Source organism: Neoarius graeffei, chromosome 9 (assembly GCF_027579695.1).
Source record: "Neoarius graeffei isolate fNeoGra1 chromosome 9, fNeoGra1.pri, whole genome shotgun sequence".
NCBI lineage: Eukaryota > Metazoa > Chordata > Actinopteri > Siluriformes > Ariidae > Neoarius > Neoarius graeffei.
This window is the reverse complement of record NC_083577.1, coordinates 42024525-42043785: the sequence shown is the minus strand read 5'-3', so window position 1 is coordinate 42043785 and position 19261 is coordinate 42024525. Positions and strand designations below refer to the sequence as shown.

General features: G+C 42.0%; 1 protein-coding gene across 5 annotated transcripts in view; it reads right to left on the bottom strand.

Moving 5' to 3' along the window:
• The window catches only part of nalcn (sodium leak channel, non-selective), a 214278-nt gene that overhangs the window by 100114 nt on the left and 94903 nt on the right, over positions 1-19261 (bottom strand). For all 5 annotated transcript variants that reach the window (XM_060929521.1, XM_060929523.1, XM_060929524.1 and 2 more), the window contains 4 exons: positions 15509-15676; positions 3754-3945; positions 1996-2133; positions 604-678 (listed from right to left, as the gene is read on the bottom strand). In XM_060929521.1, coding sequence (XP_060785504.1) covers positions 604-678; positions 1996-2133; positions 3754-3945; positions 15509-15676 — 573 coding nt within the window. The remainder of the gene's footprint in view (positions 1-603; positions 679-1995; positions 2134-3753; positions 3946-15508; positions 15677-19261) is intronic.

The window sequence follows — 19261 nt, the reverse complement described above, 5'->3', positions numbered from 1 at the left end:
CTCCTCTCAAGGTCTCAAGCTCAAGGTTGTCCAGAATTACAGCCAAAAAGAGACTCAGCAGGCTCTGGAAGACACCTTCTCTCACCTCGAATCTCGACCCACAGAACACTGCTTGTTTACTCGCACCCGATAACCCGGAATCAACAACTGTATGTCACTTCCAGCCGGCAATGGCTGCTCCCCATTGGTTCTGCCCCCGTGGGTAATTCATGGAATAAAATTGTCCACAAAAGTGCTTTTACTGTGTTTTTTTTTTTTTTGACTGAATGTGCGTGTCTTTTGTCTATAAGTAATACATAAAGCACAATTAATGTTGTAAGCATGACCAGTACCGGTACATTTTAAATTCCTTTTGAATCCCATGTAAGGCTCCTCTGCCACCAGCATGGCAGCATTGACAAACCAACCTCATTTCATTTGCAAACACAATCCTTAAAATCACATTTAAAAAAAAAAAAAAAACTTGTTCTCAATTCTTTTCCCACGTTTAGATTTAAAATTATTTTCCAGCAAAGACTTGCATTCTCTGCTAAGCGACTTAAATTTCTACAGATCAAAATGTAGTTAAATAGCAAAAATTATTTCTGAAAATAAATATCCTACCTGTTTTAGCTTTTTTAAGTCTTCGTCAAGCTCAAGGTTGTCCAGAATTACAGCCACAAAGAGACTCAGCAGGATCTGGAAGACATCCAACAAGACTTGCTGAATAATGATAAAGGATTCACAGATTCTTTATTTTATTAGAAAGAACTTTGACTATTCACAATAAGACTGTCAAAATAAAATCCATCAATGGTATGTGAAAGAGCACTTTATTCACGGTCACCGTGTGTCATGCTGTTTTTCATTTCAGCAAGAGACAGCTTCAGGTTTCCATGATTAAAGTGGCAGAATATCATATTATTATACATTCATTCTGTTTGAACACTGAAGACACCATAGGTATGTTTGAGCACTGTAATTGTGCTGCGCTGCTTGTTATTTGCTCAGTAGTGTGACTCATATCCCAGTGATTTGTCAGTATGTCATAGACTACTGTCACCGCTATTGTCAGTGCCACATCTTACACCAAATGGAATTAAATACAGCTAGCATGATAAACCAGGCTGACCTAATGATAATAAGTTATGTTTACTTTTATACATGGGGAAGCCATGGCCTAAAGGTTAGAGAAGCAGCGTTAGGACCAAAAGGTTGCTGGTTTGATTCCCTGGACTAGTAGGAATGGTTGAAGTCGCCTTGAACAAGGCACCTAACACCCAACTGCTCCCCAGGCTGCCCTGGGTATGTTGTATGTCACTCTGGATAAGAGAGTCTGCTAAATGCCATTAATATAATGTAATGTAATACATACTGCATAAGTTATATCAACACCAGAAATTCACTGTTACGCCACCTTAGAAAATCATAAATTTACATACAGAAAATACATGGGATTTGGTTTGACATTGTGCTGAGGAAAAGGCAGTGATTTTTTTTTCTGTAATGCAGTCTTGATTTCTTTCCCATTTCTGTTTTCTTTTTTTTTTCTTTCTTATTTGACAGCGTATGAATAAGCAATTTAGCCATTGCTTGATTACGTGCTCTGGCTGTGCTCTCATTACTGTTAAGATCGTGTTCAAATGTCAAATTTAAACGGAAGCTCTTCACTCATTCCAGCTTTTCAAATGTCAAACGTGAACAAGTATCAGACCCATAGTGATGGGCAATTACAGTCACAATGAGCTGCTAATCAAGCACTGACAGCATAACTGATTTAAACACACACACACACACACACACACACACACACACACACACACACACACACACACACACACTTATTATGTAGTACCATTAGCCAACCTGTTAACACTCACCACAATGTGGAATATTGTAAACAACATTTTGCAATGCAGCACTTGCATTTTTGAAATAACAACTGTGTGCTATTGTGCTTTATTTTGTGTACTATATTTATTTATTTTGAATTTCAAATCCGAACAGAATTTTTACCAGAGTAGCAAACAGGTGGTAAAGAATGAAGTAAATGGCCACCACTGGAGCACACTTATGTCCCACTGCTACCAGGGTTTGATCCATGACGTCCACCCAACCCTCCTGAGTGAGGATCTGAAACATGGACATGAAGGCCTGCAGGAAGGGAACATAGCTACAATTAGTCAGCACTCACTCATTATAGTTGTGACATTTATGGCTTAATTACAGAAACATGAGAAGGAAGAGCTCAAAATCTCAGAGGTTCAGACCACAGCTTTACTGCCCTATTGTGAATCCCGATGATGCCACAGCCATCCATGATCAGGAGTTCAAGAGAGCAAAATTGGCTGTACTCTCAGGGAGAGAGGGGTGGCATACTCTCTCGCTCAGTAACACTAGACAATCATGGGCATCTGTCAACTCACGCACATGGAAGTGGGCAGATAGAGCTTTCCTCTGAGTACTCTTCCTAAGCAGCAATTTGAAAAGATGCCTTACTGATAACCTTCACTGTCCCTGCTTGGTGGTGGTCATGTGATAGGACAGCCCTAACTAGAGGAAGGGAAATGGCCATGACTAATTTAGGGAGAGAAAATCGGGGGGGGGGGGAATACAACTCTATTGCAATTTAAAATGTTGACAACAAGTCTTGGCGGCACGGTGGTGTAGTGGTTAGCGCTGTCGCCTCACAGCAAGAAGGTCCGGGTTTGAGCCCCGGGGCTGGCGAGGGCCTTTCTGTGCGGAGTTTGCATGTTCTCCCCGTGTCTGCGTGGGTTTCCTCCGGGTGCTCCGGTTTCCCCCACAGTCCAAAGACATGCAGGTTAGGTTAACTGGTGACTCTAAATTGACCGTAGGTGTGAATGTGAGTGTGAATGGTTGTCTGTGTCTATGTGTCAGCCCTGTGATGACCTGGCAACTTGTCCAGGGTGTACCCCGCCTTTCGCCCGTAGTCAGCTGGGATAGGCTCCAGCTTGCCTGCGACCCTGTAGAAGGATAAAGCGGCTAGAGATAATGAGATGAGACAACAAGTCTTGATCGAGTTCCCTCAGATTTAGCGAATGAGAATAGAAATAGAAAACAATCTGGTTATAACCAGGTTTTTTATCTCATATAATATTTACACTGTGAATAAATGAATAAATCATGAAAATAGTGCAGTGCCTACATCACAGAGAAAGCAGATCTTTGCTGATCAGTGAATGTGCCAAAAGACAGAGGGCACTCAAAATTCACTTCTTCAGTGGAAATCAAATAACAGGCCGTCTGGCCTGAGGCAGCTGTTCAAACCTGGTCACATTGGCTGCACCTACAAGGGTCTAATAAAGATAATTTTACAGCAGGTCTACTGAAGAGCAATCTGTGCAAATATCATTATCTTGAATAGTTATCTTGCCACCCAGAAAGGAGCTTTGGAAATGAGCAGCATCTGTTTATGCAGACCCTTCCAAGTCCCAGCACAAACATGCATCAGTGGAGCCCCACTAATAACAGAGAATAAAACAGATTTGGCTAATGAGAACCCATCTCATGAGCACTTAGTATTCAACAACTTGGCAAGGGCTGTTACTTCTGCTGACAGATTAAATATTATGAAGCCGATGGAAAGTGTGTCAGGCTGAGTCTGTTGCCTGTGTTTCCAAGAACAAGTCCAGATTCCATGGTGTCAGAATTGAGGCTGATCGCCTACCAGCCACTGTTTGATATTTCTATATATTTCTTATTTATTTGAAATGTTCACCTGTTCCTTTTTAAATCCAGCATGTGAGAGTTTACCCGTGGAAAGGTGGTGAAGCGGTCCAAGTCCTCCACAAAGCAGAACATCTGTAGACTGATGGCAGACATGACTATGAGTAGACTCGCTGTGAACACCACCAGACTGCCCAGCTTCTTCCCTGGACCAAAGATTTTGTAAACAAAATCCTCGAGCGCAGGAGAGATCTTGATCAAACGTACCACTCGCAACACCTGCAGCAACGACAAACAATCAAATCAAAACTTCAGTCGAGTCCTTTCATAGGTTTTGTTTTAAAATGCAGTCTTGCTACATAAACGGAACAAAATGCAAAATACACCTGCCTCCCTGTGGATATTAGGTTTGTGTAATCAATGTTGTATTGCTGTAAATGTCAGCAGGTTGGCTAATGATACGTAATAATTATTCTTTATCAGTTATATTGTCTGATTTTGATTAGGAGCAAACAGCGACTTTAATTGCCTACAATTTCCTGTCCCTGACCCTCCCCGAAGCAGCCCTTTAGTTTACTCCAAATTATGAAACACTATGAAAAGACATTCACAAGTGTCTGCGCTAATGTTCTGGCATTAGTATATTAGTTCCTATGCACTAATATATGCCCTATGGATGGTTATGGCAGATTATTTTTGAACAAGGTAAAAACAAACAAACAAACAAATTAATTAATTAAACACCACAGCTGAATTTCCGGGGGCGGCACGGTGGTGTAGTGGTTAGCGCTGTCGCCTCACAGCAAGAAGGTCCTGGGTTCGAGCCCCGGGGCCGGCAAGGGCCTTTCTGTGTGGAGTTTGCATGTTCTCCCCGTGTCTGCGTGGGTTTCCTCCGGGTGCTCCGGTTTCCCCCACAGTCCAAAGACATGCAGGTTAGGTTAACTGGTGACTCTAAATTGACCGTAGGTGTGAATGTGAGTGTGAATGGTTGTCTGTGTCTATGTGTCAGCCCTGTGATGACCTGGCGACTTGTCCAGGGTGTACCCCGCCTTTCGCCCGTAGTCAGCTGGGATAGGCTCCAGCTTGCCTGCGACCCTGTAGAAGGATAAAGCGGCTAGAGATAATGAGATGAGATGAGATGAGCTGAATTTCCATTCAAAGGAAGGACACAATAACTGAAGAAAAAAATGGGACTATGAAAACAATAGACATTATCAATTATGGATTGATATGAAAAGAGCAAACATTGCTTTTGTCGTCCTCTAACACCGGAATTCCGGAGGGCTGCAAGAATTTTTGTCCCAAGACAGGAGGTGCCCCTCTTCTTTCTCCCCACATAAGCTCACCCCTCCCTCTTCAGTGCAGTTATCACCTATGCAGCTTTACATTGTTATGCAAATGTTGAGCACTTGTCAGTTTGAGTGAAGCAGCACCTGAGGCTACGTTTACATTAGACCGTATCTGTCTCGTTTTCTTTGCGGATGCACTGTCCGTTTACATTAAACCGCCTGGAAACGCCGGGAAACGGGAATCCGCCAGCGTCCACGTATTCAATCCAGATCGTGTCAGCTCCGGTGCTGTGTAAACATTGAGAATACGCGGATACGCTGTGCTGAGCTCTAGCTGGCGTCGTCATTGGACAACGTCACTGTGACATCCACCTTCCTGATTCGCTGGCGTTGGTCATGTGACGCGACTGCTGAAAAACGGCGCGGACTTCCGCCTTGTATCACCTTTCATTAAAGAGTATAAAAGTATGAAAATACTGCAAATACTGATGCAAATACTGCCCATTGTGTAGTTATGATTGTCTTTAGGCTTGCCATCCTTCCACTTGCAAGTGGTAAGTGATATGCGCTGGGATCACACACACAGCGGCTCAGTCCCGAATCGTGGCTTGTGCACTTCACTCGCGCGCTGTGTGAGCTGTGCAGGGCCGGAGTGCGCACCCTCCAGAGGGCACTCGCTGTTCAGGGCGGACTGATTTGGAGCGCAGGATGCCTGCGGAGCCGAGCGTATCCGTGTATTGGCGTTGCTGTGTGCACGCAAATCGTGTATTGGTGTTGCTGTGTGCACACTAATCGTTTTAAAAACGTTAATCTGATGATCCGCTGATACGGTCTAATGTAAACATGGGCTGAGGCTAGATCCACACGACAACGGCAACGAGATTTTTTTTTTTTAAATATCGCGTCCACATGGGCAACGGATCAGTAAAATTTCAGGTTCATATAGCAACGCAACGCTTGCTGAAAACGATGCAATACACATGCCACACCACTACATGCGCTGTAAGACGGTCCCATCGGAGACACCAGAACAATAGAAGAAGTAGACGCATGCGCATAAACCCCTTCTTCTGTAGCATTAGCCTTCTTCTGTAGCATTAAGGCCTCTGCATGCTCTTGCAACAAGGCTTTCGCAGATAGCTTTTCACAGACAATTGTAATTTATCGTTGAGCGGGGAGTAATAGGCGTGCGCGATGTTATTCACCGGCACAACGCAAGGGGGCGCGAAGTCGTGAAATCGCTAGGAGTAGTTGGTGGGTGTGGTTAGTGGAGTGTTTATCCTCCGGTTACTTATAATGACTAGAACTGGAGTCGTATAGATGTACGTACTTCCTCACTTCCTCAATGAATGAATGAATGAATGAATGAATTTTATTTATGAATGAAGGAATTTTATTTATTTCGAACATGTATAAAAAATGTAAAAATGTATGTAACTATTTGTACATACAATCAACCGCTCTTCGTGCTGCTCTATCTTCGCTCGTGTTTTTAAAAATGGCAGTCGTGAAAACAAACCAAACCGGGAAAGTAGAGAAGCGGAAGTGCGTGTACAGCAGATGTAGTGGACCAATCAGAGCCCTCTTGTCTGCGACGCTGTCTGCGAGGCTTCTGCGGTGGTCACAATTTTTGGGAGGTGCGCGCAGAGCGTCTGCGAAGGTGGGGGGGCTACGCAGACACTGTCTGCGACGCTATCTGCGAGGACTGGGTTGTCAGCATAAATTGGCCTTTAGCCTTTTTAAGGAATGTATTGTCGGACTTAAACCAACATCTGAAGAGGTGAGATCGCTCCTTTTTTTTCCTATTTTTGCTGGCGGGATTGTTTTTGTTTTTGGAAAGCGCACGGGCGGTGCGCGGTTTGGTACTGCTTCCGCAGTGTTTGGACTAAAGACTCTGCCCTAAGGGCTATTCTCTCTCTCTACCTCACTTTGCACCATTACACAATAAATATTCACAGTGAAAATATTTTGTAAGCGCGTTTCATGAACCAAGTTATAGGATTTGTTGACAACTCGCATCGAGTTCGTTACACTTCTACCCGGCGTGAAGCACTGACAGTCATGTGGTTGTGACGTCATCGTAAACAAATCCGTTCTACTCATCCAGACGACTTCGCAACGGCGCCGTTGCCAGATTTTTTCACTCTGGAACCCGTTCTCAAAAGATTTCGTTTTGGGGCACCCAAAACACCGGTGCCGTGTGGACGCCAGGCCGAAACGATAAACAATTTTATCAGATTCACCTGAATCCGTTGCCGTGTGGACAGGGCCTAAGAAAGAGAAAAAGACGTGTTCACACACGTGCTTGACACAAGCGTGATACACACATTAGCGCAGAATGTGTAATGTTCAAGAGAGACAGTAAAAGATGGTGTAAAAATAAGTGTGCTTTTATGCAAGAATAAAACTGAATTTAAAAAAAAACGACTCCATCCATTATCTGTAGTCACTTATCCTGTTCTACAGGGTCGCAGGCAAGCTGGAGCCTATCCCAGTTGACTATGGGCAAGAGGTGGGGCACACCCTGGACAAGTCGCCAGGTCATCACAGAGCTGACACATACACGGTCAATTTAGAGTCACCAGTTAACCTAACCTGCATGCCTTTGGACTGTGGGGGAAACCGGAGCACCCGGAGGAAACCCACGCGGACACGGGGAGAACATGCAAACTCCGCACAGAAAGGCCCTCGCCAGCTGCTGGGCTCGAACCCAGAACCTTCTTGCTGTGAAGCAACAGTGCTAACCACTACACCACCGTGCCGCCCCGAAAACGACTCCAATGATGTTTTAGTATATTTAGTGAAGGAGACTATATAGATGACGGAAAATAAGAATAAGAAAAAAATGCAAAGTCCAAACTGATGGTAATGAAAAATAAGTCTAATTTGTATAGATTAAAAAATATATATATGTTAATGTTAAGTTCAAGAAAGACAGTATCAGACTGTAAAAATAAGCAGTGTTGTGCATGAAAGCGCTAAATGAGTGCTGTTCGTTGAACGTGCTTATATTTTTGGTGAACTGAACAAATCAGTTTGCAACTAATCAGAGGTGGACAGTAATGAAGTACATTTACTTGAGTAGTGCACTTAAGTATGCTTTTTGAGTATCTGTACTTTACTTGAGTATTTTTTTTTTTGAAACTTATGACTAACTTCACTACATTTGAAAGACAAATAGCGTACTTTTTACTCCACTACATTTCTATCAAGCTCCTCGATACCCGTTACTATGAAGCAGCTTTGAAAATGGATGTTTTTTTCTTTTCTAAAACGTGATTGTTTTTTTCACAGGCGACACTGAGACAGCCGATCAGTAATCACTAGGGTCACGTCACGTCCATAGACTGTATAAAATCAAGTTCAACGATTTCTCAGCAGCATTATTTGAACACGATCAGTTGATGGAAGGAGGCGGTTCTTCTGGGGAATGCACGCATCCATGGCAATACCTAGAACCCATGTTTCAGTTTTCTGAAAGGAATAAAGGTTAATTTCATTTTAAATGTTTGATTTGTTTGCCTAAAACAGAGCCTACAAAAACTCGCCGTCCAACCTGGGGAAGCATATTGAGGGATATAAACGTTTTATTCCAAGAGAAAGCTTGCAATGAAGTTGTCTGTGCTTTTAGAGCTAGCAATAACATTGCAATAGCTATGCAGTCTGGTTAGTCAAATGACTTTCTATGGATTTGCCCGCCAAATTGCCATGACCTTGTTCACAGCTATCATTAACATATAGCTAGTTAACTTGGACACCGTTAGCATAACTCCATTTTTTACACACTAACATGAATAATGTTAACTTTTCTGAAGTCCTTTCAGAAATATGTTTTAGCATAATCTTGCCAAATAAACAGAATGTAGACATCTTTCTTTTCTAGTAACATTAGCTACCCAATATGATTTCGAGTTTGAAAAAAGAGTTTGTGAGCGTGTCAGGTGGAGCTTCAGCTCTACAGGTTCTACAAGCTAGTCAGTAAACCCAGGAGGTTGCTTTAGAGGCAATTAGGTATTGTAAGCGTTGACTGAAAATGTACTTTTAATACTAAAGTATTTTTAAAAGCTTCAGTACTTTGACTGAAGTAAAAAATTTGACTGTACAACTTTCACTTGTATCAGAGTAACATTTAACCAGTGGGATCTGTACTTTGACTTAAGGAATGAAGTTGGGTCCTTTGTCCACCTCTGCAACTAATGAACGTGAACTTGAGTGTAGTTCACTGGTGAGAGTGAATGATGCTCACTCAACAGAAGTATGGATAATAGGCAAAAATGTAACTTTCCTACCGTGATATGAAATACGATGTATTGCAATATCTTGAGATTGCGCCTTGGAAAATTATGTGACCATCTCGATTTTCTTGCACATTACTAGTCTTGACCATTTGAAATTTAATATTTGAATTGCTGATCAAAATACAGTATGGCTCATTTAAAAAAAAAACTCAGAGGAAATGAATGTGACGTTCATTTTTGGGACTGTGGACTATAAACATGTACTAGTTCATTTTAATTTGTGTGAACTGAACTTTGAACGAGGGAAAATAAGGATAGGTTAAAACGTTTTTTTAAAAATATGTAAAACAGAGATTTTAGAGTGCGAAGCGCGCAGCATGACATGACACTAATGCCGCTTTTCCACTACAAACGCGGCTGAGTTGGGCTGAGCCGTGCGGTGCTGAGTTGGGCTGAGTCGAGCTGTTGGAGTTGCATTTCGACTACAACCGCGCTGAACCGTGCTGGCTGGAAGTGGGTGGACACATTGGGTGGAGTTAGCGAAAGTGGGTGGACGTCACGTGATGTTGTTAGGCGGCGCAAACAGTGACATCAGTGAGCTTTTAAGCGGTAGTCTCACGACCCGGATAGTAAACAATAAACATGGAGGACATGGAGTCGTTAGTGTTGCTGGTCTTGGTGCTGTGGCTTGTTGTCAACGCCAACAGATACTGGCAAGAGCGCATAGATGAGGCGAGGCGCATAAGGCTTCAGAAATTCTCGTAATTCGTAATTATTCTTCTTCTTCCGGGTTTACGGTGTTTACAGATCCCAGCGTGCTCGTGGGGCGTGTGTGGGCATGTGAGGACACTCCTCCTCACCAATCAGTGCACAGGGGAGTGTCTCCTCACGCCCCTAGCCTCACTCAGCTCGGTTTGGCTCGCTTCAGCCCCACTGCAAAACCGTGCGAGTTTTGGGTTCTGAGTAGGGCTGAAGCGAGCTGAGTCGTGCTGCTCTGAGGTAGTCGAAACGCAAGCCGTGTCGGGCTGAAGTGAGCTGAAGTGAGCTGAAAAAGGGTAGTGGAAAAGGGCCATAAGTTTTTCTCCCAAAACTCCATTTATTTGAATGGGGAGAAAAATGAATGAAAGTGAATGGGGGGAAAGGGATTAGCGAAAAGAAAAAAGAAAAGATGAGTGCAGGTCACAACCAATTGCATGTCTGTGTCAGGGGAGTTGGCCTGAGGTATCACATGAAGTTTGGTAGGTCTCTGAGGAAGCGTGTCCGACCAGGACGATTTGATTCATGAGCCCCATTCATTCACGATGGGAAAAACATAACAGAAAAACGACAAGAACGAGAGAACAGGTGCATCGACCAAAAATCTTTATACAAGCGCACTACAGCGGTTCAGGCTGGGCATGTCAGAGTTGGAACGGTGTCGATATCTTTTTTAAGACAAAGACTTTTCATTTTACAGGTCTCTGCGCTATGTAGCTTACAGACAATTCACTTGGTGGATTCATGGCTACTTTGCGAAAACAGTAAGGAGTTATTAGTGTGCTTGCTAAGCACAAAGCAGCGTGAAGCACACTATTGTTGTTCTTAAATTTACTTTATTGTTATTATTAACCTGTTTTTTGGCACTGCTACTCCTCCTACAGCTTTTGAGATATCAACACCATTCCAACTCTGACACATCCAGACTGAACCATGCCACACTCTCTGTTAATCTACCCAGCACCATGCAGATCATGTAAAAAAAGATTTTAGAGCGTGAAGTGTCATGTCATGCTGTGAGTTGAGCCATTTTAAACCGAGATTTTAGAGCACAACCACACACACACACACACACACACACACAATCTGTAGATCTTGTAAAAAAGATGTTACAGCACGAGGTCTCATGTCTGATCCAGTTTCTATCGGTGACACTCTGCCACAGCTGAGCAAGCACACTTTGCATTTTCTCTGCGGAAATGCAGTCTAGTTCCAGCTTGTGCTTTCTTTTTAGCATCATTGTGGCATTTATATGCTACACAAAGTTTAACTTACTTAAAAACTGATAAATTTGGTAAAATACTTGTAAAACTAGCAAAACTACGATGTAAACAGAGAATATAAACAGTTGCTCCAAGCGACCACAACCTTACATCATCGCATATGTCATCAGCACAGGAAGGCCATCTGGCATTTTAAAGAAAAATTCATTTTTCTCAAACACTATTTGGTCTCCAAAAATGAAAGTTTGATTTTTGAAATCTGCAAATACTTTTACGGAAAATAAGTTTGAGAATAAATCCGCTGGAGGATCCCTTTAAATTGACATGTAGACCTTACAGGCATTTAGCAGACAGTCTTATCCAGCGCGACGTACAACAGGACCCTGATATACCCACAGCAGTAAGCAGCCCAAGGAGCAGTTGGGGATTAGGTGCCTTGCTCAAGGGCACTTCAGTCATTCCTACTGGTCCAGGGTGTCGAACAGGCAACCTTTTGGTCCCAAAGCTTCTTCTCTAATCTATGGCTATGGCTCTAGGCTACGGCTTCCCAGACATGACTTCGAGACTGTACACATTAACAGCTGTTTCTCATTACCAGCGATTTACTCTACACACAGTCCTGAATTTAATAGTCTTTTTTTCCCCAACGTATTCTTATTTTCCATCATTCACATCACACTAACCATTCTAAAGCATGCATACATACATCAGTCCTGAACAAAATAAATGTATTCACAGCAACATTTGAATCGATTTTTTATTCAGTTTTATCCTTGCATAACATCACACTTATTTTACACCATCTGATACTGTCTCTCTTGAATGTTACACATTCTGCATATCACGTTTATAGGGGTGTTCACACGGCACATATTTGCATCGATGCTGCACCGATGTATTTTGTTGCGATATATCTTACACCGGTGTAAATTTTGTGGAGCGTTCACACGTCACAAACCTGCTTACTAGAGAGAAGCGTGTTAGCACCGGTGCAGCCCCACTTGCGTTCACACGGCAGTTTTTGCGACCGTGCTATACGATAGTAATAATGCGGAAATGAAATATGCGCATGCGTGAAAATATACTTCCTTTTCCCGCCTTGTTTGTGATTGATATATCGAAAAACCATGGTTTATACTTCTCCAGACAAACTTTCTACGTTGTGGTCTATCACACACCGTAAAAGGGTAAAAGAGAGAAAGGAAAGGTTGCGCAAGTACAAGAGAGCACGAAAACAACGCATTCTACAATTCATTCGGCAACAAATCGACGACTTCGTGTCGTTCATGGCCATGTGGACGGTTGTCATGGCATCACCAAGCGCCGGGAAAACAACGTGGATGAAGACACGCAGTTCTGTTGTTGTTGATATTCGCCATTTGGGAAGCGCAAAATACCAGGATGCAAATTATGCAATGGCCGTATGTAATCAACTCTCCTCACGCGTAGCGAGTCTACCCCTGTAGCGTTCAGACGGCCCATTTTATATCAGTGCTGCCCCGCAAACTAGCATTTACTCCGGAGTAAATTTCTTAAACCACCTCCTGAGCAGGGTTAGATTTGCACCGGTTTAAGCAGCTTTCAGGGGCTACACCGGTATAACTTTGTACCGTGTGAACGCTCTACCGGGGCAGCCCCAGTGCTACACCAGAGTAAAAGTTTCCGTGTGAACACCCCTTATGTCAAGCGCACATGCATGCACACGTTTTTTTTTTTTTTCTCTTTTTCAGGTGCTGCTTCACTCAACATTTACAGAACAATGTAAAGAGGCACAGGTGATTACACTGAAGAAGGATGGGTGAGCTTGTGTGGGGAGAAAGAGGAGGGGCACCCCCTTTGGCTTGAAACAAAAACCTCTGGAATTCTATGGCTAAAACAGTAACAGTTTATATTCCTTTGCAATTTCCAAATTGCTTTAGGTGAACATATCTGTGTACAATACATCATGATCAAGAAAAGGGAATGTCTATCGATCCAGCTGTTGCAGTCTGCTGCCTCTTAGATTCTTCTAGCCGAATTCCTCTCCTCCAGGTCTCAGAAGAAAAAAAAATACCCATATAGCACATCCACATCCACATTAATGTGAGAAGAAGTTATTCAATAAAACTGGAACATCGCTGATGCACTGTTGTCCACATCTTAAGTACTTGCATTCAAATTTTTCCAACAGACTGAAATCATTTATTTATTACTCAATGGGATACTTCGGCCTATCTTATGATGATGGTCAAAAGGTTCTCACTGTACAACATGATATGAAGTAAAGACAAAGGGATAATTAGGTACTCTGAAAACATATTAAATAAGAAGAGGAGCAATATTTATGATTGGAAATTATTCATAGAAGGACTCTTCTTTTTGTCCTTGTTGCCCAATTAGATGGCAAAAGCTTACTTTGACCTTTAGTAGTGAAACTCTGAATAAATTATGCAGTGGAAGACTTTGCTATGGGCTAAAAAAGAGATGATCCATACAAATACCACTGTTCTTCATAGAAGTTTAAAAACTATTTTTTACATTATTTTAGAATGCTAACTAGAATAGTCCATTAAAATAAAACTAATATTTTTATCCACAGCCCTGAATCATAATCACTTAACAATTTTTAAAAAATTATATGCCTTGTTTCTGGTATACAATATTAAAAATAATAATTAATAAATAAATTAATAAATAGAACTGAAAAGTACTTAAACATAAATAGCACAAAAAAGCTGTACAGAAATAGACTAAATAATCAAGTGACTCACTTCCTGTTTCAAAGGGTGAATCACTGAATGAGTTATTCTTACTTATGCATAATAATCCGGAACTCACAGTGAAAGTAAAAATATTTTACTCATAAAGCACAGCAGACTGCAGCTGACCCAACATCCCTTTTGTAAGGGTGGGCAGTACACAGGTTGTGTCCTTAATGAGGCCTGTCCAAAAAAAACTAGCCCAAATGCCCTTGCCTATTTCTCTGTTTCCCTCCAGCTGCCTTTACCCATCCTCAAACACCTTGTCTGCACATGCAGCACTATACATTATTCCTGATTAGTGCCTGATTAGCATTGTACCACCTAGCAGGTGTAAGCTTCAGGGGCTTTCAAACCCCTCCTTCAAGAAGAAGAGATGGAGGATATGTTGATTTGTTTGTTCTTTTGCTTGCCTACTTTCATAATCAATCAATCAATCAATCAATCTAGAACCTGACACAACACTCTTTCATTCAAAATGGTACAGTACTTAGTCCTCACAACTCAAGCCCTTGATCACCCAGGACCCATCAGCAGGTCCAGATGTACACTCTTCAGTCTTGATCATAATGAAGTCTACAAGAATTACAACAACTCATTGGCATCTTTATTCTACAACCCCAATTCCAAAAGAGTTGGGACGCTGTGTAAAACATAAATAAAAACAGAATGCAATGATTTGCAAATCATCCATCCATCCATCCATCCATCCATCCATCCATCATCTACAGCTGCTTATCCTGTTCTACAGGGTCGCAAGCAAGCTGGAGCCTATCCCACCTGACTATGGGCGAAAGGCGGGGTACACCCTGGACAAATCGCCAGGTTATCACAGGGCTGACACATAGACACAGACAACCATTCACACTCACATTCACACCTACGGTCAATTTAGAGCCACCAATTAGCCTAACCTGCATGTCTTTGGACTGTGGGGGAAACCGCAGCACCCGGAGGGGACCCACGCGGACACGGGGAGTACATGCAAACTCCACACAGAAAGGCCCTCGCCGGCCACGGGGCTCGAACCCGGACCTTCTTGCTGTGAGGCGACAGCGCTAACCACTACAACACCGTGCTGCCCTGAATGGTGGATGCGCTGCACACGTTAATTTTAAAAACGTTGTTCATATGGTGAGGTTTTGTGTGACATGATGTCTATTTAGCATTTATGGAAGGAGTTTCCAGTGTGAGCACTTTGTGAGAACTTTAAGTCTTTTCTCATGGATATTCCCCAATATTAACCCCTTCAATGCCCTTGGACGAGTCACGTACGTCATGAAATCTTTTACCGCTGTGCCTTATGACGTACGCTACTCGTCATAAACACCTCCTTTTATGTACCTTACATGGTACGTTACTTTTACTTCACAGTGGCACATATGAATTACAGTCAATGCCTAAAACATTCTTCCGTCATAAGGCACAGCAGTAAAAGATTTCATGACGTACGTGACTTGTCCAAGGGCATTGACGGGGTTAACTATAAACAAATGAAATGTATTCACACTATTTATCTTTTTGTTAATATATTTCCAAATTGCAGAGGGGTAAAACACTTCACGGCATGCTGTAATTCGAAAATAATCAATGCTTACTTGGAAGTAGGTGAGCTGGGAGTGGTAGAGGTCAGGGTAGATGTGCAGTGTAGTGCCCACCACTAACAGAGACTCAAACTTGTGAAGTGAAGAGCTGATGTAGCCAGTGAAGCCCAAACACCAGATTTTTAAAAGAGCCTCCAGATCAAACAGCATTGTGAAAGCAACCTTCTCAACCAGAACACACAGAGAGAAAGAGAGATTAAAGACTTTAACATTATCTACTGTAACTTCCTTCATACCCTCTTGCATTCACTCATTTATGAAATACAATAAACAGTAAAAATACGTACTTCAGGGAAATAGGAAATAGGGTCCAGAAGAGGAACATGCCTGTGGCTGGTTCATTCATTTGAAAAGCTTTAACATTTGTACAGACTTCATCTCCCTGTTAAATCTGCACTGCTTTACTCCTATAATATTTATGTACAGTCATTACTATTAATGTTACATTACTACTGCTGCTACTGGATTCAGTCCATCTGCACTATTTCAGTTTGCAAGTACTCTCCGGCTAAATTTGAATTCTCTTTCTCGGTGATGTTTATAACACTTGGTGTCTAATGTCAAGCACTTATTGTTTTTTTCTGTTTATTCTGGATCGTTGTACGAAACCCAAATAGCACTAACACTGTTGTGTGGAGAAAAGGATCTTGGATCTATACAGTATGTATGCTGGCCTGGGAAAATCCTTCGTACAGTCAAATTTGGATATTTTCTATTTTATATATAGAGTTACACAGTATTCTGCAAAAATCTTGTGCACCTATTTTTTTTTGTACAAATTTTGTCTTCACTATTTATTTTATAACTTCTGCATTGTTGAGTCAGTAAAAGACATTTAAAAGTTCCAACAAAAAAATTATTGTTACAGTAAAATATCTGTATCTCACTAAAGAAATTAACATATTACATAATAGATCACCTTTCAGACAATAAATGATTGCTGGCTGTCGAGTTTGACTAGCAAAATCAGTACCAAGTGTGACAGGAATGTAGCAGCCACTTTCCTAATAAAACTGCAAAAAACAAACAAACAAACAAACAAACAAGTACCTGGGACTACCAGGACATTTTTAAAAAGCACAGGGTTGTCACACCCAATATTGACTTTGTTAGTTTATTACTATACTGCACTTTATAGAACTTTTTTCTATGGAGAAATTATTCATTTTATAATTTTTAGTGCTGTCAAAGTTAACGCGATAATAACTCGTTAACGTGATCTCAATTTAACGCGGTTAAAAAAAAATAGTGCCGTTAACGCAAATTCTACACTGACAGTCAATGAAAATGTCCAGGTGACATTTATGAAAATAATTTTATTCATAAGCTATGAAATCATGTACTAGAAGCTTACAGATCAATATACTGACATTTAACTCGAGATGAATAAACAAAAAAATCACAATTGTTGTGAGCTTTGATAATGTACAGTCCGAACAAAATGGATACCCTGTAATTGGAAAGTTGCAGCTTCAGTACCGAGTATTGTCCCCACCAACAGCAATACAAGCCGTCAGTCTGCGACGCATACTGCGTATCAAACGGCGAATCCTGTCTTGTGGAATGGCCTGCCACTCCTCTTGAAGAGCCTGGATCAGTTGACCTCTGTTCATGGGACGAGGAACACGGTTCTGGATCTGAACACCAAGGTGATCCCATAAATGCTCAATGGGATTGAGATCAGGTGAATACGCAGGCCATGGCAGGGTTTGGACATTCAATCGACGCCCAACTTCTGAAAAACTTAGGCCGGCTTGCACCATGCCGAGGGCCCGCTATCTGTCATCTGGATTTAACCGTGGCATCTTGGACATAAGGAATACAAAAGTCGGCTTTTTCATGGCCTTAATAAAGGCTATCCAACCCATCCCTTCAACCGTGTACAAATTTTTGTTTTTCTCCAAAACAGCACTTTGAGCTGATTCCTAAAGACCACTCCCTGAAGACTATTGAAAAATGTTTGGATTGAGGAGAACTCATTAATGACTTCTGTGCACGCTATTCAATAGAAACATCTCAAAACAAACATTTCCCCAACTCCGTATTGCATAATATGTTGAATTATTGACCTGGACTTTTTCATTGACTGCCAGTGTAATTTGGCCCTGCGAGTCACCCGTAGTTCCTGTTGAGGCTTGTCGCGCGCTGCTTCAATAAGAGTACGTGTGAGTGATGGAGAAAGGCATAGACATATAAACATCCTCGCCGCCATATTGGATGGGGCAAAGTGGAGATTCTTCAGCCGTCTCTGGTATAGCGTCTAGACAGTAGCCGAGAATAAAGATGCCTCATTCATGTGCTGCGTTTAACTGTACCAACAAGTTTACCGTCCAAACGAGATCACATGGGATTACCTTTCACAGGTGAGACTGGAAAAATACTTTTCAATACTGTTCCTTCAGTCTTCAGTTTCCCAGCTCATCTCCACCGGGTAGGTGTACAGTTATAAGCAGTGAGAATTAGAGAATACAGTGCCACACTATGATGAACGTTTTTGAACGTATGATGAATGTTTTTATTTTTGTTATCTGTTTTTTCTTCTTTTATGGCAAATACTTCTCTTCAAAAGAAACTAATGAAGAGTAAAATAAAACATTTTTTTATTTTCACAGTGATATGCACTTTATTTTTCATCCCTTGGTTTTCTCATCTAATATGGAAGTTATGGATGTCAGTGGCTATGACAAGACGTGTTATGCTCTGCAATAAAAAAAAAAAAAACATTGGTACAAAGCAAGCCCATTCACTTTTTTATGCTGATAAGAGAATTACAATGGTTTTTCATGTGACAAAAATGTGCGATTAAATTGCGATTAATCGCGAGTTAACTATGACAGTCGCGACATTAAGGGCGGCACGGTGGGGTAGTGGTTAGCGCTGTCGCCTCACAGCAAGAAGGTCCTGGGTTCGAGCCCCGTGGCCGGCGAGGGCCTTTCTGTGCGGAGTTTGCATGTTCTCCCCGTGTCCGCGTGGGTTTCCTCCGGGTGCTCCAGTTTCCCCCACAGTCCAATGACATGCAGGTTAGGTTAACTGGTGACTCTAAATTGACCGTAGGTGTGAATGTGAGTGTGAATGGTTGTCTGTGTCTATGTGTCAGCCCTGTGATGACCTGGCGACTTGTCCAGGGTGTACCCCGCCTTTCGCCCGTAGTCAGCTGGGATAGGCTCCAGCTTGCCTGCGACCCTGTAGAAGGATAAAGCGGCTAGAGATAATGAGATGAGATGAGTCGCGACATTAATCGCGATTAAATATTTTAATCGCTTGACAGCACTAATAATTTTTGAAGGCATGCTTTTTTTTTTAACATGTGCCTAAGACTTTTGTACAGTATGGAATATACTGGTTTTCCTGCAGTGAAATACGCTCACTGGCCACTTTGATAGGAACTTGTTCTTGTTTCTAAGGTTCCTGTTCTTGGCTGCAGGACTGGAACCCAATGTGGTCTTCTGCTGTTGCATGCTGAGATAGTTTTCTGCTCACCACGGTTGTAAAGAGTGATTATATGAGTTACTATATCCTTCCTGGCAGCTCGAACCAATCTGACCATTTTCCTCTGACCTCTCTTATCAACAAGGCGTTTCTACCAACAGAACTGTCGCTCACTCAGTGTTTTTTGTTTTTCACACCATTCTGTGTAAACTCTAGAGACTGTTGTGTGTGAAAACCCCAGCAGATCAGCAGTTTCTGAAATACTCAAACCAGTCCATCTGGCTCAAACCAACACCCATGCCACAGTGAAAGTCACAC